The sequence below is a fragment of the Passer domesticus genome, chromosome 15 (assembly GCF_036417665.1).
Source record: "Passer domesticus isolate bPasDom1 chromosome 15, bPasDom1.hap1, whole genome shotgun sequence".
NCBI classification, from domain to species: domain Eukaryota; kingdom Metazoa; phylum Chordata; class Aves; order Passeriformes; family Passeridae; genus Passer; species Passer domesticus.
The window spans coordinates 8,628,841-8,651,589 of NC_087488.1; the positions used below are offsets into that span (position 1 = coordinate 8,628,841).

The following is a 22,749-nucleotide window of genomic DNA, read 5'->3' on the forward strand; positions in this document are numbered from 1 at the left end:
TTCCTAAGAAGGGAGCATATTCTTACTGTCAGGAGGAAGTGCTCTGCACAATGCAATGAACTCCTCTGGCAGATAAATGCAAGCTCCTATTGTGTGACTTGTGAGCTGGGTAGGGTTTTCTTTTAGGTTCCCTACAAACCTGTGGAGAAGGAGCGTTCCAGCAGCTCTGTGCCTCTACAGGTGTGGCAGGGGATGCTGGAGCAGTGCCTGCCTGCACAGTGGGGGCTCTTCCCTTGGCTTTGGTGCCTGGAGCTGGATCCCTCAGCCACTGTCTGTGTGCCTGTGTGTCTGCAGAGCTGGCACACCCCTGTCTGCTGATATTTGGGTCTCTGCTGATTTAAATGCACGTTAGGTTCTCTCTCTGAAAGCAGATTTGAAATTGGTCTAGTGCTGGCTTTTTGTGTATTGCAAAAATTACCAGTCCTATTGCCTAATCCAGGCTGTTGGCAGAGGAACTCCTTCCAGAGGCAGTGGGACACTCCGTGAGCTGTACCTAATGGCTTTGCAGTGTGTTCTGATCCTGCAGTGGGATGCCCCACTGAAAAAGGGCTGGCTTGTTGGAGGTTTCCTGTGCCCACTATTGGAGCCACGGTCTTTATCTTTAACCTCCTGCCTTTAGTATGCAGGACACAGAAATGTACCTGTAAGAGTACAGGAGAATTTGTGACCTGGGTAGACCCAAATGCATGTTTCTGCTTGAACATGCTTAGCTTGGATGCAAATATAGCTGACAGATGTGTCTTGCAAATATAGGCAAGCAAAACATGAAGAGAGGCAGTCTGCAGGTGTGTAAATTTACCTGGGGTCTGGCTGAACTGGTGGGGGTTGTACTTGCAAAAGCCTCAGAGGGTGTTAACAGGCTGTCATTAAAATCCATTTGTCACTACAGACAGCTGGGAAGTTCTTCCAAATTCTCTGTATTTGTGCTAGGTGCAGAGAGCAGCAGCAGCTGTTGCTGGGTCTGTAGTAGGTGACAGCAGCAATTTATTCCATGGTTTCTTCAGTAGATTGCACAGTCTCTGCAGAAACCCAGGCTTTCCCTCCTGAGATAGATGGGACTTTGAATTCAATCAAGCTCAGAGTACCTAAGCCCCAGACCCTCAATCACTGCAGATGAAGTGGCTAATACACCAAAGAGCACACATTGTGTCTGACAAACTTTAGTAAAACACACGAGAGGTGGAGTTTGGAGAATTAAAATCTGTGTGTTCAACAGGGAGGGGGATTTGGGGCAGCATTCAAATTCTCACATTACATAAAATGGCTCTGAGCTTAAAATCTTATTTTTGCATTGATATTATAATACTATTTTTAACATCAATGGCAATCAGTATGCAATTGGCAGTGATCTCATGCACATTCCTGGGTACAGACTGTTCTTTCCCAGTTTCGGAGTATTTGCTTGTTATTCCTGAACTGCATGCTCAGAAGAGGTCCCACAGTCATTAAAACTCTCTCTGCCAGGGCTCTTGCCATTGAGCACTCAGCAGTTAACCTCTCCTTGTGTCTTCTGAGAACCAGATAGAGTTAGGACAGAACATTTCTGCTTGTGGCAGTCCTTCTCTTAGGCCTGTGTTCTGTGGTAGACATCCACAGTGTCACACTTCATCTTGGAAATAAGGTGCTGCAAAGTCTCCAGAGGTTTCTTTATAGCATCTTCCAGTACCTGAAACAGCTGCAAGAGAGCTGGAGAGGGACTTTGAACAAGGGCATGGAGTGATTGGACGAGGGGATGGCTTTACAGAGCTTAGGACTGCAGGAAAGGCACAGGTGAAATATGTGCTCTTGAGTAGCATGTGTTGTGTGTGACACCTGTAATAAATTTAATAAGGTAGCCTCTGAAATGAGTTGATTTTGGATATAGCCTTTTCTGGTCTATGCCTAGAGGGAATTGCTCTATTGCAAAGACCAAAATGGTGCTTTCAGTAGCAGTGTTGGGTGTTGTTTGGAAAACACTGCTTTCATCTTTGGCTGTGGACACATACAGGATGTATTAATGGGCTAATGCTTCTCATTTGGTCCTGGTATAGCCTTCCATTTTTTCAGTGATTTGCAAGCACAGAGATAAGGAGGTGCTGCTAACAAATAGCTTGATAAAAGTTGAAATAAATGATGATTCAGACAGCGAACCTGTTGATGTATGTCCCATGGTACTGTCAGAACTGGCATTGCCTGGTTTCACGATCATCTCTCTGTGAGATGACTCTGCCCTGTCTTGAATGTCTTAGACATCCATGACAAATAAAATCTGCAATTAATCCAGCACTGTAAAAATAAAGTATTGCAGAGCAAGTAAAACCCATCTTTGTGTAGCCAGCTGAACACCTGATGTGCTGCTTTTTGCTTGTAGCCCTGAACTTCACAAATGAGCACAACTTTCTGTCAGCAGCTGCTGCTGTTCTAAGCTGGGAGTGCTGAGTTTCATTTCCTCTGCACTGCAAACATTCTGCTCTCACGTGTGGAGCCTATCTTGAAATCACTGTGCTGTAAAAATCATGCTTGGCTTTGGTGAAAGCAATCAAGAGAGAAATGCAGATCAAAGATGGGTGGAGATTTCAGGGTTTGTGGCATTGAACACTTGCACCAACAGGTGTGAGATTGCATGAGGCTGGATTTGACTTTCCAGCTGGGCTATTTGTTACGTGTTTTATGTTTCAATGTTATCTGTAGCTCTTGGTTTTACACTTGTTGTACAGACCGTGCCTTATTTTTAGTCCCTGCTCCTCTCAAAGAGATGTCCCTGCAGACACTGGGTGTGTCACACCTGTGTGGTGGGAGTTTTTGTGGTGTTCACTGTCCCTGCAGGCAGGGAAGAGCTGTGGCCCAGCTTCATTTTGTGTCTGCCTTGGAAGCATTTAGAATTCATTTGTTTATTTCAGATTCCAGCATGCAGACTTGGAGAAACATTTCCCAGAGGGGGCAAAGCACTTGAAAGAGGAAAATAGTTTAAAGAGGTGAACCATACACCAATAAATCTGCTGTTTGCTTTGCCTTTTCTCCTGAGGTTTCAGCCCAGCCCTGTGCTCTGTCCCGTGGTGGGATCACTGCTGCAGTGCCCAGAGCTGCAGCCCCAGGGAGCTGCACGGCTTGTCCAGCACTCCTGTGCAGGGCTGGCAAAAGGGAGCAAAGATTCCCATTGACACATCACCTAAGTGTAGTGTCAGATGCTGTGTGAAACAAGAACGTGCCCACACCTCATGTTTTGGCACTTTGGCATGCTGCAGAGGGGTTTGGAAGGAGCAGGAGGGCAGAGAGTGGGCAGGGCTCTGCACTCCCCAGGACATGGGAGGTGTGTGCCTTTGCTCTGGTGCAGGCCAGGGTCTCCTTTGTGGGTAATAAGAGCTACTGTGAAGAACCAATAGCAAATCTCCTCCCCCTTCATTTCCCTTTTATCAAAATGCATTTGCTTTACAGATTAGGATTGATTATTTTTTTAATTTGAAGATGAAAATCATTTAGCAAGAGTCAGCCTGTGAGAGAGAATGTTGCCAAGATACGTAGAAATATCCTGTTGTGGCATTGCCTTGGAGACCTTAGAAAAGGTTTATTGAAGAAGACAGTTGTTTTTTTTTCTTTGAAGATCCATTGAAGATACAGGACAAATGGTGGGAGCCAGGCTCTGAAAGTAATTATTTTAGTTTGGTCATTCCTGGGAATGAAGGCTGCCTTGAAACTATGACCTTATGGCTCTCTACAGCTCCCTGAGTGGAGGCTGCTGCCAGGTCAGGGCTGGTCCTGTCTCCCAGGTAACGTGGCAGGACAAGAGGAAGTGACCTCAAGTTGTGCCAGGGAAGCTTTAGATTGAATATTAGGAAAAATTTATTCATGGTAAGTGTTGTCAGGCACTGGAACAGGCTGCCCAGGGAAGGGGTGGGGTCACCATCCCTGGAGGGATTTAAAAGCTGTCTAGATGTGGCACTAGAAGACATGTGGTGGACTTGGGTGCTGGATTAATGGCTGGGCTTCATGATCCTGAAAGTCTTCTTCTATTTAAATGAACCTGTGTTTCTGTATAAATGCTATTCTTTTCCTTAAAGTAAGTCTGAGAAAATAAATTGATTTCATGCTTTCACTTAAACATTAGAATTATTTTTTTTAATATTTCACCCCAAACTAGAAGTATTTTTTTGTTTGAAAAATGTTTGGATTTTGCCTTGTGAGTTCTTGTCTGGTGTTGGGGTTTTTTTTAAAACTCCTTTGCATTCATCTGTGTCTGACATTTTCATAGCGAGAGAATGACTTTATTCACTCACTAAACAACTTCTTCTAATGAATAAACTATTCAAACATTTCCCATTGCTGAGCTTCAGAGGTCAAACTCATACTGACTCCCTGCATGGCCTGGGATAAGTCATTATCTCTCCTTTCTCTGCAAACCCTGACTGTTAAATAGTTCCTCCCAAAAGAGGTGTGAGAAACAATTAGCTCATGCTGATAAAATGTTTTGAGTATGAAATGTGGTTGATAGGTGCTAAAAGATGCTCCCATCAGTCATCATTAGTGATGCTGTCATTTCCTAGTCTCTGATTTTTGGTTATGTGTTCCACAAGTAGAAAGGAAACAGGACAGACTCAAAAAGTCTATCAATATTTTTACTCCTATGTTTAGATGTTTTAATAACCATTCATCATTGATTTTATCTGCTACTGTTCACTTTTGCAAACAGATTTATTTGCATGTCCACAGATCTAAAAACTGTGTCCCCCACAAGTTTCCACAGCTGGAGCAAAGGCAGCTCAGCCTCGCTCATCCCTGATGCAGACCAATATTTTACACAATCTATTCCTTTTGCTTTATATGATAGATTTTGAATGTTGCAAAGTTATGGGCTGTGTATTGATCTAAGAGCATCAAGAGGAGGAACATGATGGATAAAAGCTGACACCTGAGCCTGACTCTGACCTTCGGGATTTGTTTTGTGGCAGAGTTACTTCACTGAAAGAAAGCTCAGGCTGTAGTCATGTGGTGCTTTTTGCAGAGTGACGAGGCAGTTCTGGGATACCAAATTGTGATGGTTAATCACAAGGAGTGAAGGAAAGCATTGAAGGACCTGCTTTGGCTCCTTTGAAACCTGTGTCTGTTTTCTCATGGATATTTAATGGTGTCAGGGTGAAGTGTCTGGTTAATCACTGCTCACAAACCTGTGTAAAACCTCCCTGCTCCATCTGAGATAGGGCTTGGACTCTGGCCCAGTGAAGAAGGGAAGCCAGTGCAGGTGACTTGGGCACCCCAGAGGCATCTCAGCTTCGGTCTGCTGCAAACCCCAACACAGTGGTGTTTTTCTACAGTATGTTGGATTGTAATTGATCTGTGTTTTCATGTCAGAAATGCTTGTCATGCATGGGATGTGTCTGTTTAATAAGATGAGTGTAATTTTTCTCCCCATTTATAGGATGGCTATTTTTCCCACCGACCGAAAGAGAAAATGCGAACAGACAGCAATAATGAAAATTCGGTCCCCAAGGACTTTGAAACTATTGATAACAGTAACTTTGCTCCCAGGACTCAGAGACAAAAACACCAGTCTGAGCTGGTGAAAAAACCCCTTAGCAAACAAAAGGAGCACTTGAGAAAGAAACTGGAAGAGGATAAGATGAAGGAGAACTTGCTGCTGGGGAAGAACTCCAATGAGGTGGTGCAGTTCAGCGATCACCTGGGAAAAAACAGCAGCAGCAGCAACAACCTGAAGGAGATTGACAGGTTTCCCACAGAGCATCTTTTAAAAAAGCTTGAGATCAGCTCCCCTGAACTGAAATATGACCAACCACCCAAGTGTGAGGTGACGGGCAAGGAGGCAATCTCAGCCATGTCCCGCGCCAAGTCCCCGCAGTGTCGCCAGGAGATCGCGGACGTTTACTGCCAGCACAAGCTTGGGAAGCTGATGCCGGAGCAGGTGACACGCTTCTGTACCCTGGAGGGTAAGTTGGGAGATGGAGAAGTAAAACACTGTCTTGGGGGAAGCATTCTGTGTAATTGGAATGGCCTTCTGATGACAGAAATGGCTTTATTGCAGGAATGTGTAATGGACTTGGCCCATGAAAACAAGGGAGGCTTTGAATTCCCTTTGAACAAGGGAATAGTGTGGATGTCACAAGATCCCTGGTGGATTCCTGTAGAATTCACTTTCACCAGATTTTTATTGCACAATGTGATCTAGGTATTCAGCTGCTACTCCTGTTTCTTTTAGTTCTTAATCTACAGACACAGAGAAGAATGGTCAAAATCCTGCCATGCTGTGCAGGAGTTGTGTGCTTTTTGGTAATCAGAGAACAGCCATTCAGTGAAACAGTGAATTTTGGAGCTTTATGCTAACCAGTACATGAGTGGCATTGCTGTTATGACCATTTTTCTGTCACAGTGGAGTCCTAAGCATTTTGATAACCCAGGTAATTATCAGAAGTATATAAAAAAAATAATTCCAAAAGCACAGGGAAAAATCCAATTTTGGGGCTGACTTCTATTTTTAATGCTCTTGAATCAGCAAAAGTTATTTTCAAAATCACTGCTGGAAAGTATGCTACCTCTGCTGGCCTAAGCCAAGCTTTGATTGTTGCTTTGGTTTCTCCATGCCCTCAGATCACGAGTTACCTCTCAGCTTGCTATCAGTTTGCATGTCTGAGCTGACCTTTTTCCCTTTACAAAAAGTGCTTCATGTGCCACTGTTCATCCAGCTATAAGATCGCCATAGAGTAAAATGCCTTTTAAAAAAACAGCATTGAGCAGTTGACCAAAGTGGGTATTGATCAAGGAGCACATTACCCACAGCAGCATTTGTTTAAACAGTCCAGAGTCCCAACCCAGTAACTGGCCATGCACAGAAGGATGTCCTATGTCTTTGTCCAAGCTGAAAGTGCAGAGAGGATTTATAAACTAGAGAACAGGTCTTGCTTTGAGACTGTAGAATAGACATGGGCATCCATGGAAACCAGGGGATACTTAGTTCCTTTCACTGGGAACATCCTCTAATGGCTTGTTTACTGCGCCATCACAAAGCTGTGGTTACTGCAGGATGATTTCAGTGTGGTAGAGAGAAGGATAGCATTGCTGTTACAGAGATTATGAGGTTAAATTCCCTGTACAGACAGGAAAAAAGAGGAGATGCCCCAGAGAATGTATCCAAAAAAGCACATCTGCCTGTAACAAGATTCTCAGGCTTTTAATTTAGATGGTGCATCTTACCAGGACGAATGGTCTGAGCACCCCCATTCCCCACCCCAGTGCATCTGTGACTGTTTTGTTTTTGTTTTTTGCTACATATCTTTTGGTGTTTTTTCTCCCTTTCTTATCATGGTAATACTCCAAATTGTTAAGCTGGGTGAGCAGATACTGGAGACAATAAATGGAGCAGGCAGAAGACATGATGTTCAAAGAAGGGAAGAGGGACAGTAAAGGCAGCACAAGTTGAAGGGAAGACAAGAGAACAGTAGAGAGTTAAAAATGGGGCAAAAGCAGATATCAGTAACAGGATGAACATCAGTGAGTACCCCTGGGCACCTCTGAGGTGCCACTGGTGGAACCCACTGTGATGTCCTTACTATTCCTTCCCTTGTCTTCCCCCTTCTTCCCCAAGGGCAGGGCAGTCAGCTGTGGTCTGTGAGAAAGCTGAGGGAGGCCAGCACCTTGCCAACACTGCCCTACACTTTTGGGATCAAGAAGATGTTCTAAGTAATGGGACCAATGCTATAAATCTTGTGTAGGTAAATGTATCCATATACAAATATGCAAGTGGTATCCTGGCCGGAGCTGGAAGGTGTATTGCCATTAGTGTGGGCAGACACTGCAACTGTGCAATTCTGCACACAATTGTGGCTCCGTGTCTGCTTGTAATCTGTCTCCAGGGGTGCAGGGTGACTTTCCAGAAGTTTTAAACAACTGCCATCCTTAAAAACAGGTTTCTCAAGAAAGATTTACTGTGTCTTTTCTAAATACAGGATATATCTCTTATGACCTGTAGTCAGGATAATAGTTTGGTCTTAGAATCAAGAACAGTGTCACATTTTACACTTGAAGCCTTTCAGCATATATGTACATAGCACGTTGGTATAAATGCTTCCATTGTAATGTCAGAGTAAAATTCTCAGGAAAACTGGGAGCTGCAAGTATGTCTAGAGAAATGATGAAAATGTCCAAATGTGATTAATTTAGGAAAAACTCATGTGGTATGGATATATACTGCATTAAAAAAAATAGGTGTAAAAAGGTTGTGTCTAAATTTTTTAGGTTGGCTGAGCTAGAGTTTCATTTAGTTTTTTATTTGAAGTGGTGACACTTGTTTAAAAAGAATAATTGAGAGAGATGTTAGCCTATCCAGATGGATATATGTGGAAAATGTTGACTTTTCTTTGCCTCAAGGTTATTTCCTCCTGCCTATGCTGACAGCTGAAGTTAACCACTTCAGCTGCCAGATCTCCTTGGCAGAAAGTCTGGACATCCTGTGTTCTATACAAGATTGCTTTAGAGCAGATTTGGGAGCTTTGCTGTGCAGCAGTGGTAGAGCAGCAGCATATGGAATGGACACGAGCTGCTAATGCAGGAAGCACCACTGCACAAGAAGGTTGGGTCACCAAACCTACAGAGGATATCCAGACCTTGAAGTAATTTCCCAAATGTTTGAATACAGAACTGTCAAGACAGACATGGGGGAACCCCAAAACTGAAAGCACCCAGTGCCTACTGGAAGGCCTTGTATGTACAGAATTTGGTAGATGCCTTGAAATTTATATGCCTGTTAAAGATCCATTGTCTGAGTTTCAGTGTGTTGTGGTCCCATATCACTCCTCCCATACTGCTCTTCTTCACTCACAGAGTGACTCCATCCCTCATGAAAGGTGACTTTGTCAACTCTCTTGGTCCTTGAAAGGAATTGAGCTTGATTACAGGAGAGTTTGAGAAGAACTGGACGTCAGTTTTTGGGGATGTAAGACACCCCATTGGTAGGACTGCTGGTAGAGGGAGATGTGTGTAGAGGCACTGCATGTTTTAAAAAAGCAATCTGGTGTTTTTCAGCAGCAGTCAGACATCTGGGGTCTGAGTCTGTGTGTTCAGCATGTGAGTGTTGTTCCCATCAGTTTGGTTTGAACAAAGGTTTCCTGTCTGTTTTCAGCAAAACTGTGAAGTATAAATATTTATGCGTTGGAGCAGCACATTCATCCATTATCCCAACATATAAACGTGTTCCCAGTGCTGTGGTTTCCATTGAGATGTCATCCAGCGTTTAATCCCCTTGGATCTTGTCTCAGCTGATCAAAACCATGACGCTGCTAAGTGCAGCTATCAATCATGGGCAGGACTCCATCCAGCTGGATTGTCATAAATGTTAAGTGATACATTCACTTCAGTGGTTATCAACAAGAACAGGATCATACGAGCTGTTACTTTTTAAAGTGTTCCATTGTTTCCAAAGGCAACAGGCAAAGGAAGTTGATTATAAGGATCTTCAGTGATAAAAGGAAGGATTGTTAAAATCAAGAGCATGATGTCCCCTATCTGAGGTGCAGGTGTTATTTCCTGCAGTCCCTCTAAGGCCATTTCTGCCGGAGCAGTAGAACAGGACATGGCACCTTCACCAATCACCTGGCTTGCAGAGCAAGTGAGCTGGCATTTCCCTGCAAGCTGATCCTAAAAACACAGCACAAATGCTATGGCACAGGAGATTGGTGTCAAAGGCTTTAGGTGCAGCCTCACCCCATCACGGCTGAGAGCAGGGCAAGGGGCAGCCTGCAAGTCTCCCTTGGCTCAGAAGGGAATGTTTGGCCTTTGTAGAAGTGTGTTTTGGGGAAAATGCATTCAGCAAATGTGAGATGGGAAGTGCAGGCTCAGCACAAGGTTAGATGAGGAAATAGCAAATCCAGTCCTGTGCAGGTCGAGAAGGTACCTGCAGACAACCTTTGGGGAGTTCCTTTTGTCTCAGGAGACATGGTACAGGGATCAGCAACCTGTGGACAATGTGGCAGATGTTTTCTTGCTGGGGCCATCTCTGGCCTCGTCCTGCACAGACACTGATTCTCCTGCTGGGACAGACTCCCTTCTGCTCACCAAAGCTGTGGGTGCATGGGGACCAGCTGCCTCCCTTCTTTGTCCATCATCATGCATGGTCCTCCTCTTGTGCAGAGGTACTGGGAAGAAGCAGAAGTTTAAAGGAGAATTCTTGTCTCTAAAATACCCATCACTCTGTACCTAGATAAAATCCCCTTGAACAAAGCACAAGTGAGCTGATCTTTGCCATGTTACCCCCCACAGATCCATTATTACTGTGGGCAGGAGCACAGTTCTGGAATGCCACTGTGACCCTGCCCCTGCCCAGCAGCAATGGGCAGCACTGCAGCTGCAGTTACACAACTCCACATTTCAACATGATACTGAACTGGTGATTTCTACTTCCTGTCCTCGTGAGGTGAAAAAAGCCTAGCTGCTGACCAGGGGCTGGATTCAGTCCCTGAGTTCTCTGGTTTTCACTTCCATGTGGGTCATGGCAGTTTGCAGCTCTGCACCCCTTGCCTTGCAGGGTTGCTGGATGGACACAGAGCACAATTCCTGCTTGGTCACTGCCACCAGGTCAGGAGTCATCACAGGCACAGCCCCAGGTGGTATCTGCACCAGGCCTCCTCTGCGCCAGCTTCTCTCAGCTGCCACATCCCCAGGGGAGACTCTGGCCTAATCCTTATCATTAATTACCCAACTGGCCTTATTCTTGGCCCAGATCTATGGCCCTAGATAAACCAAAGTACCTAGCAGAGTTTTTTGAGAAATGTTTTCTAAGATGTAGTTCTAGCAAATGAGAAGTCCCTAGGAAAGCAGAGAGCCTTAGTTGATCCTGATTTATTTCTCATGGGCATTTTCGTTGTCTTTTCTTAGTTTTTAAATCAAACAGATTTTCTGCTACCTTTTATCCTTTGGGGTAAACCCAACTTACAATAAAGGAGGAAAATAATCAAGCTTCCCTCATGCCAAATAATTTATCAGCACTGAATGAGCTTTTTGCAGATCAGACTGCCTTCTCCCTGGTTACTTATTGATAATGTTCTGTTCTGGCACACTGAAGCAAGTGTTTTCAGCTTCTTAGAGGTTGCTGGAAAGAAAATTTTCCATTTTATTTTAGAAACACAACCTTTTTGATTTCAAACTGAGAGAAAAGGGCTCTGGAGCTCTGCTTACCGAACAACACACAGGTAGTAGCAATCTGAATGTCCATAATGTTTTTATCTGATGACTTCAAAGCACTCAGCAGAAAGAGGTGTGATTCACAGGAAGGGAGAGGAGAAGCCACAAGATGCCAAATACTTTTGGCGTGGAGCAGAGCTGTTCTTCAAGGCATGGAAATCTGAACATCCTGTACAGAATTTTAAAAGAATGGGAGCTGTTATGAAGCAAATAGAGGATTTCATCTGCTCAATATGCATGTATGCACACAGTGACATCTAAATGTGTGGTTTGTTTAGCTTTTAACATTTTGGCAGTGCATTTTTGGACTCACTGGGTTTGATCTACAGATCATTGAACCCCAGATTTGTCTTTTTCTGCTGGTTTCAGGATTCCAAATGACATTGGCTGCCGTTGCTTTCCTGTGTGTTAATCTGTTAGTGTGACAGAATCACTGTGGTGAGCTATACACAGTTTAAGGAGCATGTAAGAGCCACTGCACATGCAGCCCAGACAGCGTTTTAATTTGCTACACCACAGATGACTCTGGTTGCAGTAAATTTACTGTGAGTAGACTAATTGCAAAATAACCCTAATTGAGTAGTTATCAGCAAACAACATCCTGTGGAACAAAACTGCTTAGAATTAATAGCATTTAAGCCATGCACTGGTATTCTGCAGAATGCTGAGATGTAATTACACCGTGTACAGAGATTGTGTTCTGTTCTGGAAACCATGTTTCCAGCACTGCTTTCATTATAAAGGGCCGTTTCAAGATTCAGTACTTGCATTTTAGGCTAAATGAGTTTATGAAATAAGTGATGTGTCTCTCCCCTTAACATGTGTGAAGCAGAACCAACTCTAATAAAACCAGTGAAGCTGTGGCACTGTCAGGAGAAAAATGAGTGGTGCTCCTGTCTGGTCACGTTTCTCCACGTTAGGCCTGTCTGATCACCTCTGGGTCTGGGGGCTGCAGAATTGGTCCCCAAGAGCAGACTTGCAGAAATCATCTGGCACGTGTCATCTCAAGGAAATGCTGGGAGCAATACATGACACAAGGAGCTGGGGGGCAGAAGGGATGGAAAATTTATGGGCAGCAGTCCTAGTTCTCACCAAGGCTCTGTTTTGGAAAATGTTATCATTTTATGGAGCATTAAAGGGGGAGCGTGGGCAAGCGTGGGAGAGGATAATGGCTGAGTGTGTCCTTGCTGCTGCAAACCTCCTGGGAAGAGAGCGTGAGGGTAGCAGAAGCTCAGTGAATATTTTGATAAAGATTACTGTGTATGTACAGAGATGAAAGAAAAGTGCTTAAGTGATCGTTAATGCTTCCCAGTGATCCTGAAATGTGTGGACAGTGTTGGCGGGGAAAGTCTAATACAACTGTGGCTAAAGAAAATTGTTCATATGAGATATGAGCTGTGGGGAGTGGGGAGAAGAATCAGAAGGACCAAGAAACCCAACCCAAAACAAAACCACCAAACCCAACCTCCTCCTGAAAATGTGAGCCCTACTCTTTTTCATATGTAATGTCTTTCATATAAAATGCTTGTTGGACCTCTGGAGTGGACTCGTTATGATGATTTTAGTAGACAAACTCTGTAGAGGAGACATGGCATCTAATTATCTTAATTTTATTCAATTCTAAGCAAGCAGCTGTGTATGTTAGTACTGGACTGAGCTTCAGTTAAGCTTCAGTGTTATTCTTTCCTAATTTGACATTGCCACCATAACAAAACTGTGTCAGGGTGTCAATGTAACATACTAATTGTAAGCAGGCAGCTTTTAGATTTGCTTTTTGTTTTAAGCCTAAAATGCCACCAAGGACAAAGGAGCACAGATGCAGCTCTGTCTTTCTAAGCACTGCACTTCTCCAAGTACCATTACTTAGCAAATACTCAGTTTTCATGGGAATCTGCAGCTGATGAACTATTATTTTGAGAATGGGGAAATGTTATGTTTCATGAAATGCCATGCTAGCTGCAGCTCAGGCTGGCACAGTTCAGTTTGAAGCCAGTGGCACTGAGTGTATTACTTTTAAAATAATGGGGGGGGGGAAGTATTAAAATTGAATTTCTTCCTCCTGAGCTAAGGCGAAGAATTTTTCTGTTTTGTGGCTTCTTGAAACAATGCTTTGAATATCTACAGAGTTTGTTACTGTATTAAAAATGTAATTAAAGGGAATGCACCCTGTTTCAGGAAGGTTTTTAAAAGGGTACATTTCTTTGATGTATTTCGGGTGTCACTGAGCTTTATGAGATCACTGGTTTGTAATGGCTTCCCCTGGAAATGAGGAAGAGTTGTTTAAGAGATCTAACTCTGAATTAAAATGCCAGCAATCCAGGCAGGAAGCCAATCTTACAGGACATTATTGCCATTTTAAGATTCCAAACCATAATTTGTTTCTGTTGCAAATATTTCTTATGCAGAAGGTAGTTTTAAAACATCCATCTTTTTTCTCCGTGGGTAATCATGACTTCTTTAGAAAAACTGAATGACAAGAATCTGTAGCTGAGCAACCTTGAAAAAGATTTTGAAATTGCTCATTGTATATTTAGTCTTCCAAGTAAATGCTTGTCTTTTATAGTTTGAGAGCATGTTAGAAGTGAATAGCCCTGATTCACTGCTCACACTATTTTAATATCCAGCTACCTCACTGATTTATCACTTAGTAGTGTCAAATAAGTTACTCCTGATTGGCACCTTTGTAAGGAGGAACAGAGCACTCCCATCTCCCAGTCCCTACTGCTGTCACCAGCAGGCTCAGCTGAATGCACAGTAAAGTCTGAAGCATTTGACAGTTTTACTATAAAATAAGATATTGTTTTAAAGTTCTGGCCCTGCTGAAAGGCCCATGGCAGAAGTCCATCATTTTTCCTCTCTGGCTTTCTCACCAGCCCCCAGGGAGGCCAAAGAATTTTTCAGTCCTTTCTTTTAGGGCTTGCTGCAAGCTGAATGGTCTCTATCAACTCTTGTGTTCAGTGCTCACCCATTTGTCCTCATCCACAGATGTTTCTGTAAAATTGTGGAAGTTTTAAGCCAAAGAGCAAAATTGTACTGCAGGAAAATCATTGTCTAGTAACTCAAACTCTGTGGTCTCTGGAAAATTATTTGAATAGCAATTGTATGTTCTTTGAAATTGTGAAAGTTGTAGGATTTCTTCTGATGGCCTGAATTGCTTGTTGCCTTTCAAAACAGAACCCTGTGCCTGAGAGCAGTGTCCAAACACTCCCTGAACTCTGTCAGCCTGGGACCCCTGACCACCTCCCTGGGAGCCTGGTACAGTGCCCAGCCACCCTCTGGGTGAAGAACCTTTTCCTAATACCCAACCTAAACCTCCCCCAATAGTCTGCAACGGTTGTAGGTCCTGTCAGAGAGCACCTCAAAAAGAGCTGTCAGTCAAAAGGATCTTTTTCTGCAAATCTCATTGGAAACCTCACTACTCAACTGAAGTTCAGGGCAGCCCCTGGTGTAACTAGAATATAATGGTTTATATGCTTCTCTTTGTTGCAAGGTGGTTGTGTCTCTTTTGTGGAGACTCCTTGCCCATACTAATGGAAGTGTTTTGTTGAAGTCTTGATTAATTTCTGTAACTCATTACAAGTTGTAAGAGAAACACTTTGCTGGGGAGAATGCACCTTTGTTGGTGACTGGCTGTGAACAGCAGCTTAAGCAGTCTGGCTGCTTACTCACCTGTGGTTTTAATTGCAGATGGAGGGTTCCAGGCAGCCCTGGAATATTGCTGTGCAGTGGAGCATTGCAATCCCTGCTACTCTCAGGCTGAAAGCTCTGTGTGTGTTACTGCTGCATTATCGTGTGGAGCTCAGCTGTAGCATGACTAAACAGAACCATACATTTTTGTGTTCTTCATCTATTTCTGGGCTGTGATTCATTCTGGGCAATTTAGTGAATAGTGGAGAGAAAAAGGGAAGTTCAAAAGAGAAATGTACTGCAATATATGTTTTACCCATTTGTACTTTCTCTTTTGCATGGGACTGAGGTGTAGGAGCTCTGGAAGAATTTCCCTGTGACTCTGAACAGGTTTGAGGATCTATCCCCAGGTCACTCTCTCTATCTGAGACAGTCACTTTCTTTGGTCACTTATTCAAAAGCATGTGAGGAATATACCCCCTTACAGAAGGGAAGGCTGGACAGGAGAACCCAGCCTGGCTCATTTGGCCACCTTGTCAGAGAAACAAATGGCTAAGGAGAGGGGTGTTTGAGATAAATTGTGAGGAGAGCTACCAAGAGACATTGTGGAAAAAACTTCTGTGTAACACACACTGGACTTGCCAAGCCAGAGCAGAGGGAGGCTACACAGAGCTGATGTGGTTTTGTAAATAAATCTATAATTTTCTGCCAGGAGGTGATCACAAACCCAAGCTTCCTGTGAAGTGTTCAAAGCAAAGTGGGCTAGAGGTGTAACTGATGTAATGAAGTAGCTTTGCTGACCCCTCTTATGTGATGTCTTACTTCAGTAAATTTATTCTATAACCTTTATCAGTGAACCATAGAATGTCTCTATGCACTTCTATTGCCAAAATTTTAAATTCACTGAGAAATAAACAAGACAATTTTGTTATTATAGGAGCAAGCAAAGATAAAGAGGTAGGGATTCTTGTCTTACCAGTCTGTGGAATTTTATAGTCCAAAGCAAAGCCCATCCAGCATCTGGGAATAAGAACAGCTGTAGGCAGTTCTGATTCTGAAAATGTTTTACCTTGCAGATCCCTGAAAAGCAAATGAGAAAATCACTTCTGACAGGCTCATGAGGAATATTACAAGGAAGCTTCAGACATCTCTGGCATTCTTAACCTGGTCCTCAAAAAGGAAAGCTTAGTGAGAAATCTTACTAGATTCAGCTCCATCATTTACAAGTGAAAAGGCTGCAGTTAGCACACAAGTTCACTCATTTTCATTTCTCTCAGTCATTTCTGGCCATTTGTAGGCATAATTTGCCAAACATTCAAACATTTGTGTTGTCATGGCATGTGCTTTATATTACTGCAGCCTGCAAAATTTTAGGAAATAAATCAGGGATGTTAGAGGGCCCCTGATGTGCAAACTTGAAATCACTCAGAAATTTCTACTGAAATCCATTCAAGCAGAAGGATCACTTCAAGGAGAAGAAAAAGGAAAGATGCAATGTGGTTGCTCCAGAAGTTATTAAAGAGCTCTAAACTAAGGAGGGACAGCAGGAATATGCTCCATTACACCATATCATGGGCCAACCAAATAAGCACTAATACAAGTTAAGTCCTCGACTTAATACTGGGGACTCTTGGGTTTTGTTCTTTGATGTGGCACAGGCTCGTTGGGACACCTCAGACAGCTCATGCCATGTTCAGCCCAGGTATTTAACTCCATGCAGAGGAAAAATGGGGGTGGTGATGTTCCTGTTAGTTTGGTATTTGTGTGGATTTTAAATCCTGTTTATCAAGACATTTTGAAATAATTTTGTTTAAAAATAACAAGGTTTTTTTTTCTGATTTCCCTAAAGGAGTTTGCTGAACAAAAGTATCTTTAAAGAGGAAAAATTCTCTCTTTTCACTCTTTTTCTGGTAGCTATCAGTATGTCTGATGTTTTTATGCCAGACCAAATCTGTTCCCTTTGCTTCAGGGTGCTTAGGAAGGGAACTGTGGTTTTACTTATCATATATTTCAAAGCCTGCCTGGTGCTATATTAGTTTCCACAATAAATTTCCCAAGGTAAAGTGACAAACCAGTAATTTTTCATTATGAATCAGCTATCCATGAAAGATTGGATTTAGGTCAAAATTTATTACCCTATGAAACCGAAGCCAATATTTAACATAATGTCAGCTATCTTGATATTAGAGAGTTTTAATGGCTATGCAATTTTATTCAATGATGAAGTTATTTCACTTGTGTAGTGTATGTCTGGGCAATTTGATATACAGAACCTTGAGATGAAAATTGGATAAACATGGAAAATGGTGATTGATTGGTGGAAGGTTGCAATAATGTCTGCCTTGATATACCTTTTATTGTTAAATTATTTATCTAATGCAATCTCCTACACTTTTAGTAGTCTTTAAGTTGGCATTAAATCGATGTTTAAGTCTTCACAGTCAGAAAGGCCTCATAACTCAAACTGATAAATATCTTCTAACACATCAGGAGGAATAATGATTCATCTTAATATCTGGAAGTAAAAAAGGTGTTATTCTTTCTATTTTCTATGAATCCCTGTCTTTATTCAGATAGTAGCTAAATCTAGTGAAGAATGAATAGGAATGTGAGCTCCTTTTTACCTGAAAGGCAGTGATATTGTTGAAAACTAATGCTGGAATTTTATTCAAATAGTAGGAGGCTTTTCATTTTTTGAGGTGGAGATAGAGAAAATTATCTTATGGATAAAAAGAATCTCCAAATGAGTTTTCATCTTAAAGCATTACAAATTTATTTCAACTATGCCTAAAACTATCCAGCTGCAATACCACAGAAGTGCCCTGAGTACACCTTCAGTACTTGGTAAGTTTGTCCAGAATTCAAGTAGAATGTGAAAACCTTGCATCACTGAATAATACATTTCAGAGCTGCTGAAATATTTTTCATCATTTGCATAAATCTTGCATAGAATTAATTGTGATTTGACAGTTTTCTTTTCGTTATCTGAGCTGAGAACTGAAGCCATAGTTGTTAGCTGGCCTAAACTGGTGTAGCTTCATTTGGATAAAGCAGTGAACCAAACCAACCCTGCAGCTTTTCTAAAATGCCATCATCTGCCTGTGCTGAGGCAAAACGGAGGAAATCCTACATTTCTTCAGACTAATTGGATTCAGCTAGACTGGAAATTGTGTAATACTACACAGGAGACATTTAGGAACCCCCAAAACCTCCAGCTTCAAAGGGCAGTTTTTGTAGCAGTTCAGGCTCCCTACCTGGGCTTGTTTATTGCTTTGAACATTGCAGATTTACTTTTATGATTCATAATCATCCATAAAGAAATTCAGTTGTTATTTAAAATGCTCTGTTGGGAATGCTCAGCAGTTATTAATTAATAATGCATCAGTAAAGCAACAAAAGGGCAGGTAAAGCTGCAGTTAGAATTGGCTGGGTCTCTGCTGCCTCCAGAATTGTGGTTATGTCTTGTTTCCCCAGGGTTAGCTCATCCTTGTGACTCTGGGTTCTTCTCTTCATACTCCAGGCAGTTTCTGTAGAAAATACTGACTGATGTGTGGATTTATCCACAATTAAAAGTAAACCAAAATGCTTGTTAGCATTAAGAGTTATGAACTTACTCCTAACATTTTTTTTTAGTGCCAGAAACCTGTCAGGGACTCATGAGAACAAAAAATCACTCAAAAATTTCTTTTAAATGGAGAAAACTTAGGGCTAAGTATAAAAAAAAAAAAAAAAGAAAAAAAAGCACCCTAAAATCTACTTTGAAGTGCTACTTTGTATTACTAAAGAGTTTTATAGACAACAGTGCCACTTTATTACAGTGCCAGTGGGGATCAATGCTGTGGAAGTCAGTGCAAACCTGGTGTCAGTGGGGTTAGAGATGGACCAGCTGAATGTCGCTGTTTTTGAAGAAAAAAGGATGAACTGCTGGGAGATTTCCTGTACACACTGCTGGCCCAGAGCTGAGCTCTGGCAATATTTTTTTGTATTTTTGTTTTCATGCTGATTACCACTTTTGCAATGTGTCCTATTTTTGTGTGGTAATTGGTAATCTGGAAAATTTACTTGGTGTGCAAGATTTAATATTAGGTCCTGCTGTCATGCTGACAATGAATTAGCTTTTTGGGCTCTGTCATATGTTCTCAGCAGGCACATATGTAATTAAAATGAGCCCACGTTGAGTTTCATATTAACACTCAAATCACCTTTGGCAAAAGGTCTCTGTGTTCTTTTGGGATTATACTCTGGGGCAATGTAATTACAGTGTCAAGTATAATTTTTACCTTTAAATACTTCTTCATTTGCAATAATATTAAACTTTTCCGTACTGGTTCACTTTTGCTTTTATAAAATTATTTTATTCTAATTAAAATGTTGCCAGCACAGGCATTTTATTTCAGATGTTGTCTTCAACTCCAAGAAAGTTGTGCTGTTGAACAGTAAGGATTTGGTGTCAGGAGACATTGAATTAGTTTACATAAAAAGTCATTCCAGAAATTAAATGTTTTCATAAAGTTGGTACTTGCTGTGACAGTAAAGGCAGGGTGATCCAGTCTCATGGAAAAAGGGTGAGAATGAATGGTGTGTGTGTGTGGATAAACAGTTCACCTTCTAGCAATAGTGTCTTGAGAAATAATATGAAGAGATTTTTCATCATTCTTTTAATGTCAAAATAAAGATAGGGGAAATTAAATTATACTTGAAAGAAATTGCAGCTCAGGTGTTTTTCATTCTTTTAGCCATGATAGAACATTGTTAAGGAGGCTCAAAGTTAATCTGCATTTTTATAGATCAGGGATTGTTCAGAACTGGTGCATGAGCAGAATTTGGCTCAGACATGCTAATTCTCTTTTGATGCTGATTTTACACTGTCCATTCTCCATTGACTTCAGAGGGGCTGCAGAGCAGGAGATGGACTGAAATGAATCCAGCAGATGAACTGAATGAAGTTATGTTATTACTATTCATTAACTACCTCCTTGCCTTAACAAATAATATTTCTCCTTGTCTCAATTACAGATCATCTGTGGGGGGGTTAGCTTTTAATCTGTGAGGAGTTGAGTTCTGGCAGGCAGAGCCTCCCAGGAGTGTGTGCAGAGCAGCTGCTGCAGTGAGAGCAGACCTTGCTGGGGACCTCCTGGTTCCTGCCTCTCCCGTGCTGGGCTTTGCTCCTCTCTGTGCTCTGGGGTCCCTGCTGGCCCTACCCCTCTGCTTGTTACAGAACTATTTCTGCCACAAACCTGCTGGGGCCCCTTTCCTGCCTCCCTCGCTGAGTGCTGGGTGTCTGAGGCTGGGGGCACCTGCCCTGCCTGGGCGTGCAGTCCTGGGCAGCTCTGAGCCCCTGAGCTTTGGGCGGTCACTGCAATCCTCTGCCAACGTTCCTTGTTCTTCCTGGTCTCTTTTTTAAATAAACATGTCATTTTACAATCTGTGAGATGCTTCTTGTGTTTCACACATTTTCATCTCCTAAATTAGGTTTACTTAGCAGTTTTGCAGCCAGTTGATGATTTTCATGCCCTACTGTACCATAAAAGCCAAGTTGTGAATGAATTTGTTTGGGTCTCTGTCGTTTTAGAGGAGAAGGAATTGAATTACATCTCAACATGAGTTGTTTGAGTTTGGGTTTTTTTTATTTTTCTCTTCTAAGCCTCCCCTTGTGATAGCAATGATCAAATAGTTTGTGTATGAATGAGACATGGCAGGAGGAAAACCCAAATATGTGAAAACAACACTGCTGGATTACATCTAAACCTTCAAAGCAGTTTTTAGCACTTGCTTTATCTAATTAAAATGCATAAAAACTTGGACGTGTGCCCTGTCTCACAGTGTGCTGGACCTTTAAGTTATTCCTGGAGATCCACACTAATGCACAGCTCACTTCTGCCAGGCTCCCCACATTCAGAGGGGTGGGATGAGCTGTGCCCAACAGAGCCCCCTGTGCCAAGGTCCTGCTCAAACCCTGCCAGCACTCAGGCAGCAGAGCTGGGAGGCAGGATCAGTCCCAGCTGCAGGAAATGGGAGCTGCCTGGGGCCAAATTTAGTACCTCTGGCTGCTGACACCAAATGAAGTTGCAGAATGGGAACAGACTCTGAGGGGCAGAGTTAAAATAATTTTAGAAATTTTCTCCATTATTATTTTTGTCTGTAAAAAGTCAGCATGACTTTGTTTCAGACATTGCACAGATACTTCTCTTGTGCAGTATAGAGAAAACCCTTCTACAAGTTACTGTTTAAGCAGCTCCTTGACATCCAAGGGCATCATAGACTTGTTAAGATCTGAGAGAAATTTATAACTCGTTTATAAATTATAGTGTTATTGCAAGAATGCATTTTGCATACAAATTCTCCCCAGATGCTTTTAACAGCAGCCAGTAACTTATTTAGTCAATAAAGTGATGTTTTCTGCACATTGGATTTTTTTAACAAAACTGTAATGTCAATTGAAATACAGAAGAATCACTTTATGTTGCTTTTGTTGAACATTTTCTGATGCTGGCAATTTGATTTTCCCTTTGTTTTCCTCTAGTGGTATGTTAATGGGATCCTTTTATTCTGTGATGGAGTAATGGAGTGCAAGTCCTTTATTTTAACAACAAGACTATGCTGTTTTGTTCTATCCTTTGCCCATCACTCTAAGTATGAATACACATCCTCTTGAATACCAGCCCAAACAATTTTCATGGCAACATTTAAAAAATCAAGCTCAGTTAATTCATACTAATTTGTTCCTTGCTGGCAAAAACTTTGTATTAAGAGCTGTTCTCCCTGCTGTTTCAAAGGGGTGAATGTGGAGGGTGCTGATGTCAGGGCTGGGTTTGGTGCTGCTGCAGGCAGGGCTGGGGCTCAGTTCAGTGGGGAGGGGGCTGTGGAGCAGAGCAGGTGCTCAGCAGCTCTTGCTGAGTGCCTCTTTCACTCACACACAACCCATCACAATGAAGCATGGAATTCAAGATATGATTTTCAATCCAACCCTAATTGGATTAGAGGGATTGTGTTAAAGATATGTTGGCTATGAAATGTTTAGAGGATTAATGCCCGATGATTTTTTTTTTCCCTTCTTAAACCATCTTTACTAATCCCTCTTGATCAGAAGCAGTTTCTGGAAAGCATTCCAGCCAGGAGGGAGAGCTCAGCCCTACCTTCCCCGTCTCCAGGAGGAGAGACATAGGCTGTTATATTCACTGCACAGACCAAAATTCTCCATTTTAGTTCAATCCAGAGTACTCATTGCCACTGGTGCTTGTTTTTTTCTGAAAATATGAATATTTATGTCCTTGACATTTTTCATATGAATGAAAAATTTTGAGATGGTGGCCTGTGCAAGAATTAACATCCATCTATCTGTCTTGTGTTTTAACCTGTCTCTATATGTTAAAATCTAGCTCAAGTAGTGCAGTGTCATTTATTAATCAGATGTTATTGTAACTGAGCATACCATACAATTACATTTTTGAAGTCTGCTAAAGGAACCAGTGTTAATTGCTTACAGTAGAATCTATTTGCTGGTGGAAATGTCACAATATAATTATGTTGTGTTCCTCTGTCTGACAAGCAATACACTCAGAGAAGATTGGTCCTTTTTTCCTTCTCTGTTGAGTAAAATTATTCACATTCCACAATAATCCTTTATGTAGTACACATGATAGCAAAGAATACCCAGGTGCTTTCTGGAAGCACAAAAGCTGATCAATTATAAAATAATTCATATGTTACTATTCACATGGGCAAATAAGAAGTAATTTGGGTCATTTGACAAAACCATTGCTTGCCAGTGTCCTTTGACATAGATCTTTGACAACAGTTATATGTCAAAAAAATCAGTTATGCTGAAAAATGTATACTCTGAGTGGAGAAACTGCATTTGTTTCTGGGAGAAGCTTGTCTTTTAGATGTGCTGTTTTACTTTAAATGCTTCAGTTCCCTCTGTTTCCTAGCTAATCTACCAGTATATAGAAACTCAAGGCA

The 22,749-nt window shown here is 42.0% G+C and overlaps 1 protein-coding gene across 4 annotated transcripts in view; it reads left to right on the forward strand.

The window, feature by feature from the left end:
- The window catches only part of XYLT1 (xylosyltransferase 1), a 175,607-nt gene that overhangs the window by 80,104 nt on the left and 72,754 nt on the right, over positions 1-22,749 (forward strand). For all 4 annotated transcript variants that reach the window (XM_064390643.1, XM_064390644.1, XM_064390645.1 and 1 more), the window contains one exon: positions 5,393-5,918. In XM_064390643.1, the coding sequence (XP_064246713.1) occupies positions 5,393-5,918 (526 nt within the window). The remainder of the gene's footprint in view (positions 1-5,392; positions 5,919-22,749) is intronic.